Source organism: Saccopteryx bilineata, chromosome 7 (genome assembly GCF_036850765.1).
Source record: "Saccopteryx bilineata isolate mSacBil1 chromosome 7, mSacBil1_pri_phased_curated, whole genome shotgun sequence".
NCBI classification, from domain to species: Eukaryota; Metazoa; Chordata; class Mammalia; order Chiroptera; family Emballonuridae; genus Saccopteryx; species Saccopteryx bilineata.
In genome coordinates, this window is record NC_089496.1 from 101,242,722 (window position 1) to 101,262,260 (window position 19,539).

The following is a 19,539-nucleotide window of genomic DNA, read 5'->3' on the forward strand; positions in this document are numbered from 1 at the left end:
CTCTCTAATCTCCAAGTCCTCATTGCTCAAGTGTGCTTTAAACCTTCTCTTACGGTCCCCGGATTGCTGCTTCTATGCCAAAGGAGAGCACAGAAATCTTTGCTGAAGCTAAAGGATGCTTTGACTCCCTGGGTGTAGTCATCCCATCTGGAGACATGTAACCTTCCTGGAAAACCTTGAAGTAGGCTCAGGTATCCACTGACCCTGGGACCTGTCAATCTCTCCGTTTCTGTCTCCTTACTCTCAAAATAATTCTCTACTTCTCTTCTCTTCTGGCCCTTCCCCCCACCCACACATATAATAGACCAGTGTTTTACAACTGCCGGTCCCCAGGTCCGTCTGCCAGAAATTTCCTGTGGTCTGCCAAAAAAGAGTTAACCACCCTGATGTCGTATAGAGATTACAGATCCCGTTATCTGAGTTGAATTTGCTACGCTCAGGGTGGTTTCTGCTTTAGTGGTCCCTGAAATAATTCTATCTTCACTACTCAAGGGTGAAAGGTTGAAAACCACTGTAATAGACCACAAGAGTAAATGACTTCCTTTTAGGAATTTCAGCTTCTTTCCACTTTGCAAAAACTGGGAACCCCCCCCCCAACAATGTTTTTTTTTTGGCTTTTCTTTTTGTGGTACAATATGCAGAACATAAAATCTCCCCTTCTCACTATTTATAAGTGTACAGTTCTGTGATTTTAAGTATATTTGCATTGCTGTGAATCCCAAAGGTTTAATGAGGGTCTGGCAATCTGACTGAAATGAGGAATAATGGTTAAAATACAGGAAGAAATAAACACTGTCTTTAAAATATTGTTCTTTCATATACTTGTTGAACTTTAAATGGGGTGTCATAACTGGTGATTCAGCTAAGAAGCATCAGTAGGATGCTATATACTAATGTGCAAGAGGACAAGAGCAGGGATGGCGGCTATAAGAAAACTTGGGGAAACAATAAAGACAAAGGATGAGAAACATCAGCTGGTAGTTGCGGGACTTTAGTTGTTCATGATTGCTTCTCATACATGCCTTGGTGGTGAGGTTCTCTATCCAAGCCGGTGACCCCTTACTCAAACCAGCGACCTTGGGCTCAAACCAGCGACCTTGGGCTCAAGCCAGTGACCTTGGGCTTCAAGCAACCAACCTTTGGGCTCAAGCCAGCAACCTTTGGGCTCAAGCCAGCGACCAGGGGTCATGTCTACGATCCCAAACTTAACCCTGCAACCTCGGGTTTACCAACCTGGGTCCTCAGCGTCCCAGGTCTAGGCTCCATCGTAGGGCAAGACAAACTTGATCTGTCTGACAATGCTCAGAATATGACTTAAGGCACTCGAGTAGAAGTAAAATGAGGAACTTTTCTCTACTCTGCCTTGTGCCACGATAGGAACAATGTTTCTGAACTTCACTGGGGAGTGGCTATCTTCTAGAGAGGTTTCAAATGAGAAGTGTAATTTTATGAATCGCAATAATGCCTTTTGCTACTGCCGCAATGTGTAACTAAGCCAATGTGTACAGAAGGGTTAGAATTAAAACTCTTCAAATTATTAAGAATTACAAGTGGGCCCTGGCCGGTTAGCTCAGTGGTAGAGTGTTGGCCTGGTGTGCGGAAGTCCTGGGTTCGATTCCGAGCCAGGGCACACAGGAGAGGCACCCATCTGCTTCTCTACCCCTCCCCCTCTCCTTCCTCTCTGTCTTCTCTTCCCCTCCTGCAGCCGAGGCTCCATTGGAGCAAAAGATGGGCCGGGCGCTGGGGATGGCTCCATGGCCTCTGCCCCAGGCGCTAGAGTGGCTCTGGTCGCGACAGAGCGACGCCCCAGATGGGCAGAGCATCGCCCCCTGGTGGGCATGCCGGGTGGATCCCGGTCAGGCGCATGCAGGAGTCTGTCTGATTGCCTCCCCGTTTCCAGCTTAAGAAAAATACAAAAAAAAAAAAAAAAAAAAAAAAAAAAAAATTACAAGTGACTTGTGGGAATTGGGTGGGGGTAGGGGGGCTGTGGACGGAACACCTGAAAGGCATTAAAATAAGCATTGGCTGGGCCTAGAAGTTTCTTGGGGGAATCTTAAGAACTTGTGTCCACTTATTCAATTCCAAACAGGTACTTAATTGCCTCCTCTGTGTGAAGCCCTGGCGACGATGCCAATACCGCCGTGCACAAGGTAAAGAGGTTCCTTCCTCTAACAAAGCTAAGACTCAGGTGTATTTTAATTCTGAACCATGACCTCACGAGCACAATCAAGTGAAAGAAGCAATGAAACAAGGGAACTATGGTTCTTCACCAGCCGCAGCTAAAGTCAGCATCTTAAGTTTTCTATTCGTGGATGTTGGGTCTCCTCCGTTCTGTACGGGCGGCGAGCGGGTGGGATGTGAAGAGAGATCCCACCGCAAACACACAGACTTGGTGCTCGGGTTTGGCAGTTTAGGACTTGCAATTCCTAATTACACCTATGGCATCGAATTATCACTACTGAAGAAGGAAATGCAATCTTAGGAGAAAAATCACTTACACCATCGGAGCCCTCAGAAGGCACAGCCACCTCTCAGCCGGCGCAGGAGGCCATGGACTACAATTCCCATAAGCCCTCGCGACCCCCCCCCCTCCTTACCCCGTTCCTCTACTCCCCATCAGCTTCAGCTTCGAAGCCTGGGAAAGCCGAAGAGGCGTCGGGCGCACAACTTGTTGCGTCATTAGTGTGCGACTCCTGGAAACAGATTTGGGCTGCAAGAGCATGGCAGCTGCTGAGACATTGGCTGTAGTGTCGTCGTCGCCTTTGGAAACAGACACAGCCTCGGTCCCTGAAACTACAGACCCCGCTGCAGCAACGGCTGCCTCCTCGCCAGCGACCACTGCGGCCGTGGCGCTTGTGGCCGCGGCCAGGACCGGATCCGAAGCCAAGGTCTCCAAGGGCGCTATGGCTACTAAGCTGCTGTCCCTGAGCGGCGTGTTCGCCGTGCACAAGCCCAAAGGGCCCACTTCAGCCGAGCTGCTGAATCGGCTGAAGGAGAAGCTGCTGGCAGGTACTGCAGCCCGGGTGGGGACTAGGCCGAGGCGGTCGCCGCGAGAGCCGAAGCCAGAGAGCACACTGGCCTTTTTGCGCTTTCATGCCTCAAGAGATTCAAGAAAAAAGAAAAGGAAGGAAGGGAAAGAGAGAGTGACCACTGCAGTAGGATCTGGATGGTCATCTGGGGCATCTCGGGCGCGGACTTGCCCTAACGTGAACTCCTGTAGCCTAGTTGGCAGGTGTCGCTCTCAAGGAAAGAAAAACCAAGCAGAGCCCACGCATACACAAATAAAACCTCAGCTTTTGAGCACGCGGACTAATTTCTGTTTGGTTCACGTAGATGAGCCCCACCCAAAGGAAGCACTGACTCGATACTCCCAAAGTTGCATTGAAAATATGTTGGAAATGCAGCTGCTACTTTAACTGAAATTTAATATAGTGGTTTTCACAGAGCGGACGTAAGAATTACTTAGAGTCCCTTGTACACGTGCAGAGTCCTAATCCTTGCCCTCCCAGAGATCATGATGCTAAGTGTCTGGGGTTCTTTTTAGAAAACTGTTATTTTTTGTTTTACAGTATTTTAGATTGCTCCAGGTAATTCTGGTGTCAGTCTTCTGCGGACCACATTTTGGGCAACACTGAGTATAACTTGGTCACTTCTCTTAAGAGCATTCCTTTTGTCTGTTTGCTTCGTCATATACACTGGAAGGGTATTAGAAAAGCCCGAAGCATCTTTCAGTTCATGGACCCAGTAGGTCTTTTCAGTGGCATCAAGGAACCTTAGTTATGGTGGACACCACAAAGGGTTTACAGTTAACCAGGTCTGTGCTAGCCTACAGGGATGTGAAGATGAAAGACGCTGTCTGCCCCTTAAACTGAGCTGGTACCCTAGTAATTTCTGTAGTCTTTGGTGACAAAACTACTTAGCTAGATATGTAAGGCCCTCCAGAGTTTGGTCCTGGCCTCTCCATTAAACTAGTGCAGGGAACTGTTTCACATTGTTTAGTATCCCCTGGCAAACTTGACACTTGACACTTTTTTTGAGAGGATGAGAGAGAGATAAGAATCATCAACTCATAGTTGAGTAACTTTTAGTTATTCACTGATTGCTTCTTATGTGTGCCTTGACAGCGGGGGTGGGGTGGGGTTGGGAGGTTAAGGGGTGGTTCAAGCCAAGCCAGTGACCCCTTGCTCAAGTCAACAACCTTGGTCTTTAAGCCAGCGACCTTTGGGTTCAAGCCAGCAAACTTTGGATCATGTTGATGATCTTGTGCTCAAGCCATCGCCCTCAGGGTTTTGAACTTAGGACCTCAGCATCCTAGGTCAATGATGCTCTGTCCCAGGAGTCGAGAACTTTTTTGGCTGAGAGAGCCATGAACACCACATATTTTAAAAGGTAATTCCATGAGAGCCATACAACCACCCGTGTATGTTAGGCATTATCCAATAAAAATTTGGTATTGTCCCAGAGGACAGCTGTGATTGGCTCCAGCCACCTGCACCATGAACATGAGCAGTAGAAAATGAATGGATTGTAATACATGAGAATGTTTTATATTTTTAACATTTTTTTATTAAAGATTTGTCTGTGAGCCAGATGCAACCATCAAAAGAGCCACATCTGGCTCACAAGCCATAGGTTCCTGACCCCTGCTCTATCCACTGCACTACCACCAGTCAGGCTACACATTTTTTAAGTGCCAAAACAAATTATTCTGCTAAGAACTGATGAATTAAAACATGCACAATACAGATAAGAATGTTTACTGGCAATAGATACACCAGGGGTCCCCAAACTATGGCCCGCGGGCAGCATGTGGCCTCCTGAGGCCATTTATCCGGCCCCTGCTGCACTTCTGGAAGGGGCACCTCTTTCATTGGTGGTCAGTGAGAGGAGCATATTGACCATCTCATTAGCCAAAAGGAAGCCCATAGTTCCCATTGAAATACTGGTCAGTTTGTTGATTTAAATTTACTTGTTCTTTATTTTAAATATTGTATTTGTTCCTGTTTTGTTTTTTTTTTACTTTAAAATAAGATATGTGCAGTGTGCATAGGGATTTGTTGATAGTTTTTTTATAGTCCAGCCCTCCAACGGTCTGAGCGACAGTGAACTGGCTCTCTGTGTAAAAAGTTTGGGGACCAATGAGATATACTCTTGCAGATGTTTATCTCCAGTTTTATATCTACTCATTCTTCTGTTAAACTTTCCTTCTACTTTTGTTGCCTGGAGGGATGGGTGACATAGTAGATGCTGAAAGGACTTGCATCAAGGGCAGGCTTTGTGGTGTCATCACAGAGTTGTTTCCTTTCAGCAGAATTGCTACTTTCATTTGACCCAACCTGTTAGCTAAACTGAAGGCTTTTTTGATCCTCAGGGCAATGATTACTATTCGTTCTCCCAGGCAGGTTTCTGATGGGATCAAAGCCATAGCCTGGCTGTCTGGGGAACAATTTTTTTCCCATTGATTTCAGAGAAAGGGAGAGAAAGAGGCATCAGCTCATTCCACTTAGTGGTGCACTCATTTAGCCTGGCTTTCTGGTTTATCTGCCTCCAAGAACTGAAGTTTCTTCTTGACACTGGTTAAAACGGATTGTTTCAGGGCATTGTTGGACCATCTTCTGGAAGCTGCTCAGTCAGATACAGACATTCTCATTGCTACTCTACATTTCTATACTGCTTGTGATCGGCCTATTCTGTATTTCTATTAACTACACCAAGGCTTCCCAGATGCCTTCCTGACTGGCTATTATAATTACCTGGGAGGTTTCTTAAGGATACAGATTCCAGGGCACCCACTCTAATGCCAGCTAGGTTTGACAACCACAGTCAGTGGTCAGTCCCTATGTATTACCATTCCTTGCCTTTCTTTAATTAACTCATGTCATGTCACATGAAAATCCCTGCAACATCAGACTTTTATAGCTAGAAAAGACCTTAGTGAATATTCTTCCATGCGTGGGACGAGTGGGGTGAACCCAACTCCAGTGTAGAAGAGATGGTGTGTCTTCAAATTTGAAAGAGGTAAATTTGGATACAAAGGAAAGACAGTAAATTTATAGGCCTTCTTACTCCAATGTCAAGCTGAAAATTCAAGGAGTTCCCTAAAAGTTTCCTGTAAACTCATGGATGAGAGATCCGTAACGGGTTGCAAGTGGAAGCAGAAGCATTTGGAGTCTAGGTCAGGCCTCACAGGTTCATGTTAAAGCAGACAGCCATGCCCTTGCAGGCGTGGTGGTGTCAGACTCCGAGAGTGCCACCAGGACTGTGTCCCGGGCACTACGCTGCTGAGGCTGAGCAACCCAGCACATTTTCTGGCCACTTAATCTAGTGTCTCTGCTATCTGCTATTGCTCTGCCTTCCCCCTTTCCCTTTTCGCTCTTGTTTCATTTTCCTTTGCTGTTTTTCTACTTTCCTGGTGTCAGTGATGATAAGGAAGGTTTCACGGGCTTGGGTGGTACGGGTCAATACGGCCATTCCTGCCCCTCTCCTTTCTTGTTTGAAGTCCAGTAGGCAATATTCTTTTTTTTTTAAACAGAGAGAGTCAGAGAGAGGGATAGACAGGGATGAGAGATGAGAAGCATCAACCAGTTTTTCTTTGCGTGTTACGACACCTTAGTTGTTCATTGATTGCTTTCTCATATGTGTCTTGACCGCGGGCCTTCAGCAGACTGAGTAACCCCTTGCTCAAGCCAGCGACCTTGGGTCCAAGCTGGTGAGCTTTGCTCAAACCAGATGAGCCCGCGCTCAAGCTGGTGACCTTGGGATCTCGAACCTGGGTCCTCCACATCCCAGTCCAACGCTCTATCCACTGCGCCACCGCCTGGTCAGGGCGATAGTCAATATTCTTATGTGCTATAGTAACAACTACGTACCGTTAAGATTGTTTTGTCATTTCCAAAGCACTTTCTGATAACATTATTTCAGTTTATATTTACAATAGAAATATAAGGTAGACCAGGTTGGCATCCTCTTTTTTTTTTTTAATTTAAATGCTTTTGAGGTTAAGAGACAACTTAATTGTTGCCTGCTTCCCATATAATCTTTGGTTGAGATTAGCTTCTTTAAGGAATTGGGAGTTCTGATTATGAGAGGAGGACAATGAATACAGATAGTTTGGGAACTTAGTGCTTTTAGAAGTACACCCGATATGAGATGCCCTCCCAACAAGTAACTGGGAGTATCAGCAAAGAGCACTAGGACTCAGAAGAGGTTCAGAAATGAAATGAAGGACTTTGAAAACTGGCTGCCTATATGAAAACTACTTTCCATCTGATACAGAACCTGATCTCTGAGATCAGCTGTTCGATTAACAGCCCACTGCTACCAGCCATTTAGTAGATTTTGATGGGTTACCTGGATATTGACCCACTTTTTAAAATGTTATCCCCCCCCCATGAGAAAATGAATTCTAGTTTCTAGACCACTGATTCTGGAATACTGTTACTTTGTAATGTAGAGAGTATCTGTACAGTTTTAAGTCTGTTCTTTGCTAGTCATAATCTAAATACATTACGTTTGTAGAATACTTTTTATTTGTTTTAAATATTCCACCTTCCTTCCCCCCATATTTATGAAGATCCTAACTATGGCAATTATCTTTTTTATCCCAATGACTCATAGAAGCTGGAATGCCTTCTCCAGAATGGACCAAGAGGAAAAAGCAGATGTTGAAAATTGGACATGGAGGCACTCTAGACAGCGCAGCCCGAGGAGTTCTGGGTAAGAGATACAAATAGAAGGTTAATGTAACTATCACTTAATATCAGAAAGAAATATTGATTGAGAATAGATAAAATAAAGATAAGATAGAGCCATGCCCTTTCCCGTCGACTTTGGGGTATTTCAGCTCTCCTGGATTTATAGTGTTGTCTTCTAAAGAAGCCCCTAAGGGGTATGAGGTGTACAAGGCTTTTAGAAATAGCCACTTTTACGTGTGGATAGAACTTTGAGAAAAGGTTTGTGTCTGTGTAGAAAAGAGTTAACGTAGCAGGCCCCGAAATGGTATTTTTAGAAAGTCAAGGCTGGCCCTTGGCTGGCCCTGGGGAACTTGGATTTTGAGGAGTGGCCCCCCCGTTCTCTGTCCGCTAGGGGCAGTTTATTCTGCCGTGACTGTGTACACAGTGCGTTCATGTTGAACACCTGCCTTTCTTCTTGGACTCTAGAACTTTGTCTTCACCCCTGCAAGCAGAGGGTGCCTGAGTGACCATCCCTCTCATCTCCCCACAGTAAAAACTGGGGGTGCTGAGTTTCTAATGGGTTTCCTTCAACAGAAACATTGCACACATGTTATGGCTTTTCTATGGTTGGAGAAAGGAGCATACTCAAGTGTCCCCTGCCTTCACAGGAGAAAGAGCAAATAAGGAAACCTACGCATGGATTTCCCCAGTGTCCTTCCTTATGACGCAGCGTGTGACTTGACTGTCGCTATCATAGGTCTTAGCCATGTATACATCTGCCACCGTGGCATGGTCTTGGGGACTCCCAACAAGGTATACGACTCTTTTTGGCCTGAACAGAACCTGATCTCTGAGATCAGCTGTCTTGAGAAGGTGACCCTTATAGTTCCTGAGAGGAAGTCACTTTCTCTTATAGACATGTTAGTCAAGCATTTTATTGCTTGTGGAAGAAAATTGATAGAATTGATTGAGGAAAGGAAAGTCATTTATCCTTTTTTATTGCTTTTTTTGGGCATCGAGTAGAGAGGTTCCGAAGTCTCCCTTTATTGACTGTCAAAGCATGTATCTATAGGCTAGAGATGTTTTACAAACTTTCTGTAACGACAGTCATGATCATAGAGCTACGTGCATTGGGAGGCCCTCCTCTCCCCTTCCTCCACCCACCAGAAACAAACTGACAGAACAGAGCTTACCTTTTTACATGCTCTGGTGTTGCATGCTTTAGTCTATTTCATTCTTTCAAAATGCTGACAATAATCCACTAAATTGATTTCATGATGCACTAATGGTGTGACACAATAGCCAATACATATCATCAGAGCTAAGCTTGGATAGAAACAAACAACAGACCTGATCTGAGAGGCCCAAAGGGGAAGGAGTGCTTGTTTAGAGGAAAGGAATAAGGTCGGTGAGGAAAGTTATATTTTTTAGGAAAATCAGAAACAAGATACGGCTTTGCATTTTCTAAAATTATATATAGATTTTATTTAATTCATGATGGCAGAAATATCTTTACTTTGAGGTTAAAGTATATAGAAGCAAACACAAGGAAATCCATTTTTCGTGAATTAGAGAACTTGAATAGACAAATTGTGACAATTTAATGTTAATATTTTTTACGATAACTAATGAATGCCATTTGTGAACCACTTACTTTGTACTTGGGACATTTATAATTTATATACTTTAATTCTTATTATAAACCTATTGGTTAGGTATTTTCATTCCATTTTACAAAAGAAATGAAGGCCCCAGAGATAAGGTGACACGGCACTGTCATATTTAGTGAGTGGCCCAGTCAGGACTTGAGCCCAGGTCTGCTCATCTCCAGAGCCAGGACCTAAGCTGGGAGGCAGGGTCTAACTCAGACTGTTTGAAATGCCTGAATGAGGTGTTCTTGGATCTCTTCAGCCATCTACAGTGCTCCCTCCTGTACCTCCTGGTCTCGGCGTTCATTTTGACCCCCAATCATACACTACCACATTTCTAGCTAGTTATTCACTCATTAATTTGGGCAACATTTTTTTTTTGAGTACTTGTGATTTCTCTTGTCTGCATTTTATTTTCCCTATGAGATAATAAACATTTTCAAAGTCAGAAAATGTGCTGTTCCATTTGAAGTCTTCTTCTTGGGACTGTGCGCATAGTAGCTGCTTGAGAAATATTGATTGGGGATTCCTGAATGGAATAAAATTATATTTAGGCTGTGTTGTGTCAACTCAAGAAACATCCAAACTTGTAAGAATTTTTTTTTTTTTTTTTACAGAGACAGAGAGAGGGATAGATAGTGACAGACAGACAGGAACAGAGAGAGATCAGAAGCATCAATCATTAGTTTTTTGTTGCGACACCTTAGTTGTTCACTGATTGCTTTCTCATATGTGCCTTGACCATTGGGCCTTCAGCAGACTGAGTAACCCCTTGCTCGAGCCAGTGACCTTGGGCCCAAGCTGGTGAGCTTTACTCAAACCAGATGAGCCTGGACTCAAGCTAGAGAGCTTGGGGTCTTGAACCTGGGGTCTTGAACCTGGGTCCTCCGCATCCCCGTCCGACGATCTATCCACCGCGCCACTGCCTGGTCAGGCCAAACTTGTAAGAATTTTTCTGCGTTTATTTGAGCCAAGCTGACGACTGTTGCTAGGAAGCAAAATCTTAAGGGATTGAGAAAATGCTCGAGAGAGTGGCAATTTACTGCTTATTTTATACATTGGAATCAAAGGGGAAGAGGTAAGGGGATTACATGGAATTCATTGGTGATAGATTAGGGAGGCGGGAGAAAGCAAAGCAGGGAAACCTCTGCGATTGGATAACAAGTAAAAGAAGGCCCTGGCCGGTTTGCTCAGTGAACAGGGTGCTGGCCTGCTGTGTGGATGTCCTGTCCCATGTTTGGTCCCTGGTCAGGGCACACATGAAAAGTGACCCTCTGCTTCTCTTCTTCTCCATCTCCTCTTTCCTTCCTCCCTCCTTCCCTCCCTCCCTCCCTCCCTCCCTCCCTCACTCCCTCCCTCCCTCCCTGCTTCCCCCCCCCCCCCCAGTGGCTCCACTGGTTCGAGCGTCAGCAGTAGCAGCTTCCATTTGAAGAGTGCTATCCTCCACAGAGCATACTGGAAGCAGATAGTTTTTATATCTTAGTCTTTAAACTAATATGCCTCATCGTAGAAGCTTAGAAGGGTTTTGAGTTAGACTTTATGAAGAAGTTGGTTGGGACTTGAGCCGGGTTTCAAAGGGTGGGCTTTGAATACTTTGCGAAGGAGTTGGTACTGTAGGCATTTGGACTCTATTTAGGATTGTGGGGGCAGGATTGTATTGTACAAGATGTTTTCAGAAATGGCATGAATGGGCAGAGGGACGGGTAGGATGTAGAAAGTCGGGTTTGAGTGGCTTAGGCAGATCTAGGCTGGGGGCAGGCAGTGGGAAGGAAGCCTAGATGAGCAAGGCCTTGGGGAGGGTGGGAAGGAAGGGACTGTCTGCTCTCAGACAGTTCGGTTTGAATTCTATTTAACTCCACCTTCTACTAGTGAGATGCCGGACAAAGTTCTTAGTCTATGTTTCAATGTTCTTATTTACAAAATTGGGATAATTGTATTACCTTTTAGGGTTGTTATAAGGGTTAAATGAGCTAAATGAGTGGAAACCATTTGAAGTGGAATTTGATAAATGGTAAACTCGGTGTGTGGTAACTGCTATAAATATTCCTGAAAACTCATCTTGCCAACCATTTCTCCTTGTTCCTTCTTATAATTCTGAATGGTGGTGGCTACACTGTGTTCTTTTACAAAACTGTATCTGTTGATGAGAAATACTTTAATTCTTACAAAAATTTGCTTACTATTTAGTGAAGAAATGAATATATCCTCTTGTCTTCTCCTGGTATAATGTGTTACATGTTTAAGTGATGTTTGACATTGAAGAGACAGGTGAGCCATTGTTGTACTTTATGTATGTTCTGTGTGAACATACTTTCTTCAGGCTCTCATTTACCATGTAGTCTTCTTTGTGTTGGGTTGATTTGTTACGTTTCTGCTTTCTTGACTGTATGCTGCCGGGCAGTAATCGTCTTTAAATGGTTCATTAGCTATGATGATAGCTTTTGCTTTATTTAGTAATGAACTCTGTCAAAAGACTGTCATACCATGGTTAATTATACCATGTATTTTTCACTGATGCCCTATAAAATTCCAGTGAATTCTTTAAGGTTTTTCTAAAACTTTTTATTATCTAAATGACTGGGTCGAGGTTTCTGCCATGTTTTACACTTTGAGAAAGGAAAAAAAATCTGTCTCCCATTCTCTCTTCAGAAGTATTTCTTAGTTGCATGACAAGTTCAACTGATTGCAGTAATGAGCCCACAAATTATGCTAAATATATTCTCTTTTCCACTTTATATTATATATGTCAGGAAATTACGACCAAAATATGTAGATATTTTAAAAACCTACTTTTCAGAATAGAGTGTCATAATATTTCTTTCTTTGATTTGTAGTGGTTGGAATTGGAAGAGGAACAAAAATGTTGACCAGTATGTTGTCAGGGTCCAAGGTAAGAATTCTGAAATAGTTCTGTTTTTCTTTTTCTCTTGAATGTTTTTCTTCATGGACATGTGTTGGATTTTATCAATTAAAAATTAAACTTTATAAATTACACGAATGAGTGTCAATCCTGAGTATTCATCACAATGTCTATAAGAATCAATGTCTATCTGATATGTAAGAATTAAAATACTGGCCCTGGCCAGTTGGCTCAGTGGATAGAGTGTCAGCCTGGCGTGTAGACGTCCTGAATTCGATATCTGGTCAGGGCACACATGAGAAGCGACCATCTGCTTCTCTTCCCCTCCCTCTTCCCCTTCTCTCCCTTTTCCCTTCCCACAGCCAGTAGCTCTTTCAGTTCCAGCGTTGGCCGCGGGAGCTGAGGATAGCTTGGTTCATTTGAACACCGGCCCCAGATGGGGGTTGCTGGGTGGAGTCTCTCTCACTATCTTCCCTCCTTTCAAAAAACAGAAAAAGAATTAAAATATCAAAACTGTATGTTGGAAATTCAAGATTGAAAAACAAATTTAACTGATGGAAACAAAATATCTGCTGTGCCCATAATTTTGAAAATTATACCTAGTTTTTAAAATATTTCTTAGATCAGGGGTCGGGAACCTTTGTGACTGAGAGAGCCATGAACGCCACATATTTTAAAATGTAGTTCCATGAGAGCCATACAACGACCTGTGTACGTTACACATTATCCAATAAAAATTTGGTGTTGTCTCGGAGGACAGCTGTGATTGGCTCCAGCCACCCACAACCATGAACATGAGCGGTAGGAAATGAATGGATTGTAATACGTGAGAATGTTTTATATTTTTAACATTATTATTATTATTTTTTATTTTTTTTTCTGAAGCTGGAAACGGGGAGAGACAGTCAGACAGACTCCCGCATGCGCCCGACCGGGATCCACCCGGCACGCCCACCAGGGGCGACGCTCTGCCAACCAGGGGGCGATGCTCTGCCCCTCCGGGGCATCGCTCTGCCGCAACCAGAGCCACTCTAGCACCTGGGGCAGAGGCCAAGGAGCCATCCCCAGCGCCCGGGCCATCTTTGCTCCAATGGAGCCTTGGCTGCGGGAGGGGAAGAGAGAGACAGAGAGGAAGGAGGGGGGTGGGGGGTGGAGAAGCAAATGGGTGCTTCTCCTATGTGCCCTGGCCGGGAATCGAACCCAGGTCCCCCACACGCCAGGCCGACGCTCTACCGCTGAGCCAACCGGCCAGAGCTTAACATTTTTTTATTAAAGATTTGTCTGCAAGCCAGATGCAGCCATCAAAAGAGCCACATCTGGCTCGTGAGCCATAGGTTCCCGATCCCTGTCTTAAAGGGAAATTATTGATCATTCTACTGGCAGATTTAAATAAACCTTGGAATTTTTTTTTTTTTTTTTTTTTAGAGACAGAGTCAGAGAGAGGGATAACAGGAACAGAGAGATGAGAAGCATCAATCATTAGTTTTTCGTTGCACATTATAACTCCTTAGCTGTTCATTGATTGCTTTCTCATATGTGCCTTGACCGTGGGCTTTCAGCAAGCCAAGTAAGCCCTTGCTCAAGCCAGTGACCTTGGGCTTAAGCTGGTGAGCTTTTGCTCAAACCAGATGAGCCCACACTCAAGCTGGCGACCTCGGGGTCTCAAACCTGGGTCTTCCGCATCCCTGTTCAACACTCTATCCACTGTACCACTGCCTGGTCAGGCACCTTGGAATTTTTATAGAAGCAATAAATTTTGTAAATCATGCACTTTTCAACAAAACACCTGCTTTGTTCAGTGGTTGCAAATGTGTGCTAAAGAAAAGAATTGAGCTTCTTTAAGACGATGTTATATCATTCACTTATTCGAGTCGCCTTAACTAAATCCAAAAGCCCTTTTTGAGGCTCTTGAGGGGCGAGAGCGGAGGGGTCCTGCAGAAGGAGGCCGGGAACCTGTGGGTTGTTCTGGGCATTCGGTGAGTGAGCCTCAGGAGGAAACAGCAGGGTGGAGGAGGTTGGAATGATGTCAGTCATTCACCTTTCTGGGTCTCAGTTTTTCCTTGGGAAGAATGACTTGATCCTCTCTAGGGTCTCTAAGAGATAATGACATCTATATTCTGATTAGTTGCTAGGTTACAGTAGCTGGGGCTAGGGACCAGTGTAATGCCTATGGGAGGATAATTAAAACGTCAGGTACAGAAGGCTTGTTTTAAAACCCTTGCTCTGAATGGGATATAAGTCACTGGTGTAGTGATTTTTGTCTATATTCTTTCTTTTAAAAGACCATTTAAATTTGTTTTTTAGTTCGCTGCAGACAGTTGATGGCTTTTGTAAAATATAATTAAAATGTTACAGCCATGTCAAATTGCTGAATAAGTTTCTAACCTTCATTTTCTGAATTAATCTTGCCATGGGTATTGGGCCGTGGACCACACTTTGAGTGGCAGTGGTCGAAGTAAGCTTTCTGAAAATGAAAAGCCCTGGAGAGCATATTGCCCTTGACCTTATATTTTAGTTATCAAGTGGCATAAAAGCTGTCTCTTTCAGTTGAAATGGATTGTAATGCCTTAGATAAGTGGAAGAATTTCATTGTGGCTTGCTTTGCAACCTTCAGAATGTTGGTGTTGAAAAGTCACCAAATACAAAAATTGTTTTGGAATGCATGAGTTTGGCTGTTTTACAGTAAATTTGTACATTGCTCTTAAATACTGATACATGGAGTTTAGAATGTTTCTGATACATGTTTTTTGCTTAATATTCGTTTCTTTACTCTAAAATATAAGCAATAGTAATTTTGATAGAGGATAATTTTTTTTTAACATGATTTGGTATCTTCCAAAACTTTTACAGTGAACAAGTGACTTTTATAATAACAAAAAAGATATATTTACCTTAAGGAATTTATTTGGGTTTTCCCAAGATAAAATAGCTTGAGTTCATTGGAATATTTATTATCCAGCCCTCCACCCTTAACCACTCATAGACAAAACACACTATATGTTATTGAAAGGTTTTACATGTAAATTCCAGGCATATTTCCAGAAATATGATGACTGCAAATGTAAATACATTGTTGGCTCTGGCTTAAGCTTGCTTGATCACAAATCATGTAGGTATTCAGCTAGGAGAGCTGAATGTCAGACAGTGAAATCACTGACTCAGTAACGTCAATAGAAAATCCCAGGTGCATCTCATTATGGAACCCCATTTTGGGTGCTGAATGAGCATTTCAAAAATAGAATTATTATCTCATGAGATATTTGTATTTTTTATACTTTTAATTCTAGGTTATGTATTTGTTGAAAAATTAAATCACTTAATTTTTAACTTTGTTAAAAATTATATTTTTCTCAAAAGTGGTTAAAAACTGTTAATGAATTTTTTAAAATAGATTTTGTTTTTAGCATTGGAAGGAATCTTAGAGATCCTCTTAATTCAGTGACTTTCAAAACTTTTTTGACCAGGACCCAAAGTAAGAAATTCATTTCTATCATGACCATATATATACATACCTCTATAAAAACCAAAAATGTTATCAAACACCTTCAGCCATACATACAATGTATTCTTGATATTTTTTTTTTTCTATTTCATTAAAAATAAATTTGGTGCCTGCAGCTGCCTCACTGGCACAGACCTACTGTTTGACCTAATGTTTATTCTTTTTCCACTTCCTACTTTTGCAGGTGAATTTTTATTTGCATCACAGAAAATTAGACTTGTTGTATGCATAGGGTGGACTTAACTCTAGAATAGAAACATTTAGTTCTAAGATGACAGATATTCAATGTTCATATTTCAGCAATATCACAGTCCACCCTTTCTTCATCTTGTTAGAGACGTTGCTAGTTGAACAGGACCTACCACTCTTCCCTGTTGACCCAAGAAACATTCTTAGAATCTTCAACATAATGCCACTTCATACAACCACTGTAACTTAATAGGTGGAATGCTGACCTTCTCAATAAAATCTTTAGGCCTTTAGATTACTTTGTTTCCATTCTGAAGACCAGAGACTATTTGGACTATACCACCTCCTTTTTTAGCTTTTCTTCCCATTCAGATCAGAGTAAGATTTTTTTTTTAAAGATTTTATTTATTCAATTTTCAGAGAGGAGAGAGAGAGAGAGAGAAAGAGAGAAAGAGAGAGAAAGGGAGGAGCAGGAAGCATCAACTCCCATATGTTCCTTGACCAGGCAAGCCCAGGGTATCGAACAGGCGACCTCAGCATTCCAGGTTGAAGCTTTATCCCACTGCACCACCACCAGTCAGGCCAGAATAAGATTTAAGAAGAGTCTCTGTCTCCATTACCTTCCTCTTCTATCTTACAGAATGCTTTACTCTACCAGTGATCATGTTTCTCTTGTTATTGATTTTTTTCACTGCATTCTCCTTTGGGATTACACGTATAATGTGTATAAAAAGCATGTAGGTTTTCTGTACCATGCCTTGTATACAGAAGTTGCTCGGTAAATGGTGTTATTACTATTCCCAAGTATTTCATCTATCCCCAAATCTCTCTCCTGAGTTCAAGGCCTGTTGGCTCTCTCTCGCTACATAACCCATAGACATCTGACATTTATTTCATCTAAAAAGTTCTGTTGGAAATCTTGAATACAGCTAATTTCATTCCTTTCATTCCTGTCTGTGATTTCTGGTGGCCCAGGCAAAACATGGCACTCATCAGAAAGAGAAGCATGCCAGTTCTTTAGCGGAGAGACCAAGTTTCTCTGGACACTACAGTCAGAAAGAAATTTCTTACAGTTAGAGATATGGAATGACAGTTAGATGGTAGTTCTTAACAATAGTTTTATAACAGATACAAATCTGCATAAAATATGAATTAAGCAAAATGCTTCTTAGAGAAGCTAGGCTGATGTGTCCCTTTGACCTTGCTTGATCCAAGTATGGAATGTAGATTACCTAGAAGAAGGCAGTGGATGCATAGCCCCTCTCCCTCTTCCCTAAATTATACTTTCTCTGAGCCTGTTAGTGAGCAGAAGCTGGATAGCAGTTATACTTTGAAGTAACAGACTGATGAGGTTTTAGAGTATTATTTTTATTAGCTTCCTGTATTGCTGATTAAAGTCCGTTACTTATGCATGCTTTAGAGACCAGATGAGCAGATGGAAGGGTTGTTCTATTTTGAAATCACTGATGCCATAGAGACTCTTAACTAGCACTTTCCAGAGATAAGGCCACTCCCACATCTGTGTGGGGATGCGCCATTAGTAGAGCCTGTCGCAAAGCCAGCATTTCCCTGAAAGGAGCTTCCTGTCCCTTCCGACAGTGGAACAGGCATTACTGTCGATGCCTACAAACTTTTCCTCCCTGGATGTGCTCAGAGGACAGTAATGTACACCCAGGGTAGAGTAGCATTTTTAGGATAACCAGTCACTGTCAGCTCTCGAGTGTGACTTGAAGAATGCTCTTGTGAAACTTAGCCAACTCGCTGACACTCAAGCATTTCTAATCCCCTCTTTCCGGAGCTTAGTCCAGTTTCTACTTTTCTTTACACTCTGTTGATATTCATACATTTCACAAGTACTGTATTGAAAATTTTGAAGGGTTTATACTTATAAACTATAACTACTCTTTTTTAAGGAAGACATTCAAAACCACATGTTTTTTGGTGTGGTAGGTTTGGTTTTTTTTTTAATTTCTTCCTCATTCTAAATAATATCTCTTTGTGAAACTTTGAATCTAAAAATCAAACTTCAGAAAAAGCAGTGCCTCGTTGAGGTGGAAATAATTATGTCCACTTTCTGTCATACAAACATTTTCTTTCCTCCTGAAGAGTGCAGAAGCCAGTTTGCTTTTAACGTTGTCCATTGGGGTTCAGGGAGCTGTAGGACAAGAAATCACGCCTTCCAAAGGCCTACAGTTCAGTGGAAACTTCTTTACAAGCTCCACAAGACCTCCACTTGTTGTGTTGTAGTGGAATTATGTTTAATGGATTCGTTGATGGAATTCACAATTTCCAGATACACATCACAGAGCCTATACAACTCTAAAACCCTGACTGTGCAGAAGTTAGACCAGTGAAAAATACTTGAGAACTTATAAAACGGTAGGTTTGTGCACATACATTCCTATGTCTTCTTCCTTCTGTCCCACAACTTCTTGGTGGTGAGGCTTTGCTTCCGCTGAAGGCTTAACTTGGTGGGTTTTTCTGAGGATTATTGAACAGGATTGTAAGATAATTATTGCATGAACAGATGTAAGGTACCAAGACGAGGGAAAGCCAGAAATCAGCTGTGACTTAGCGCAGCAATTTCCCAACCAGTGCGCCGCATGAATATTTAAACCATGCAGCACCTGACTGTGTAGTCAGGAGCACTGACCTCTTTTTCCTTGTCTCTTCCCAAGAGAAAGATGACATCAGCCAACACAATAGCTGCCCGTTTGCATAAATCAAAATTATACTTATTTTTTTGTCAGATTGGCAAAAATATATACATTTTTTGGTGTGCTGAAGAATTTTAGTGATTGGTTTATATGTGCCATGAGATGAAAAAGGTTGAAAATCACTGGCTTAGATCAATAATACTTCACAAAGTACCATCCAGGGACTCCAGAGGTTTTTTAGGGGGTCTTTTGAAGTCAAAACTATTTTCAGAGCTTTGCCTGTTTTCCTTGCAGTCTCGTAAGTAGCGGAGTTGTTCAGAGGGTCTCTGATGAGCAGTGACATCATGGCTCTGATGGCTAAAGGAATGTGAACACGTGTCTTCGTGCTTTAACAGTTTTCAGTTTTAATTTCAACTACAGTAAATATTGTCATAATCCATATGGGGGAAAATTTCTCAATAACTTTCAGTGAAGGTGTGGACAGGGGTTCTGAAGCTCCAATGTTTGCGAGCTGCTGGCTCAGGTATTATTTTCTGTAACGAGAATCCAGCCTGTAGGCAGGATCAGCATACCTGCAGGACCTAGAACGATTTGAAACTTGGCAGATACAACCTGGATCTCCAAAATGAAGGGGAAACGTGAGGAGTTGCACGCATAGGAAGCTCTCCAGAATGTAGATGTGACATTTCCACCTAATAAGAAACACAATGGATCAAAAATACAAAATCCAAGGTAACAGAGTTTATAATTGGAGACCATAAGGATCAATATATAAAATGTACTTGGAGAATAATAAGCATCTGTAGGTAATCATGTGCCAGGTGATATGGCCTGAGAGCTCAGCAAGGAAAACCACTGGGGACAGATGTGACTCTGTTATCGCCACCGTACTGTCCTCCTCTGCAGCTTACCTTTATTGGTGTCTTACCCTGTCATGCTGCAATCTCCTAGAGCAGAGGACCCTTTAGTATATATCTCTGTATCTCTGAGAAGCACATAGGAGAATATT

The 19,539-nt window shown here is 42.6% G+C and overlaps 1 protein-coding gene and 1 long non-coding RNA gene across 2 annotated transcripts in view; one reads left to right on the forward strand and one right to left on the reverse strand.

Annotated features, from left to right (window-relative positions):
- Positions 1-2,537, reverse strand: part of LOC136310125 (uncharacterized) — a 54,904-nt gene extending 52,367 nt beyond the window's left edge. The window contains exon 1 of the long non-coding RNA XR_010726512.1: positions 2,499-2,537. This is a non-coding gene — a long non-coding RNA (uncharacterized lncRNA). The remainder of the gene's footprint in view (positions 1-2,498) is intronic.
- Positions 2,538-2,700: 163 nt separating this feature from the next.
- TRUB1 (TruB pseudouridine synthase family member 1) overlaps positions 2,701-19,539 on the forward strand; it is a 35,599-nt gene continuing 18,760 nt past the window's right edge. The window contains exons 1-3 of the mRNA XM_066239808.1: positions 2,701-3,009; positions 7,618-7,716; positions 12,157-12,212. Of these exons, the coding sequence (XP_066095905.1) occupies positions 2,721-3,009; positions 7,618-7,716; positions 12,157-12,212 (444 nt within the window). The 5' untranslated portion in view covers positions 2,701-2,720. The remainder of the gene's footprint in view (positions 3,010-7,617; positions 7,717-12,156; positions 12,213-19,539) is intronic.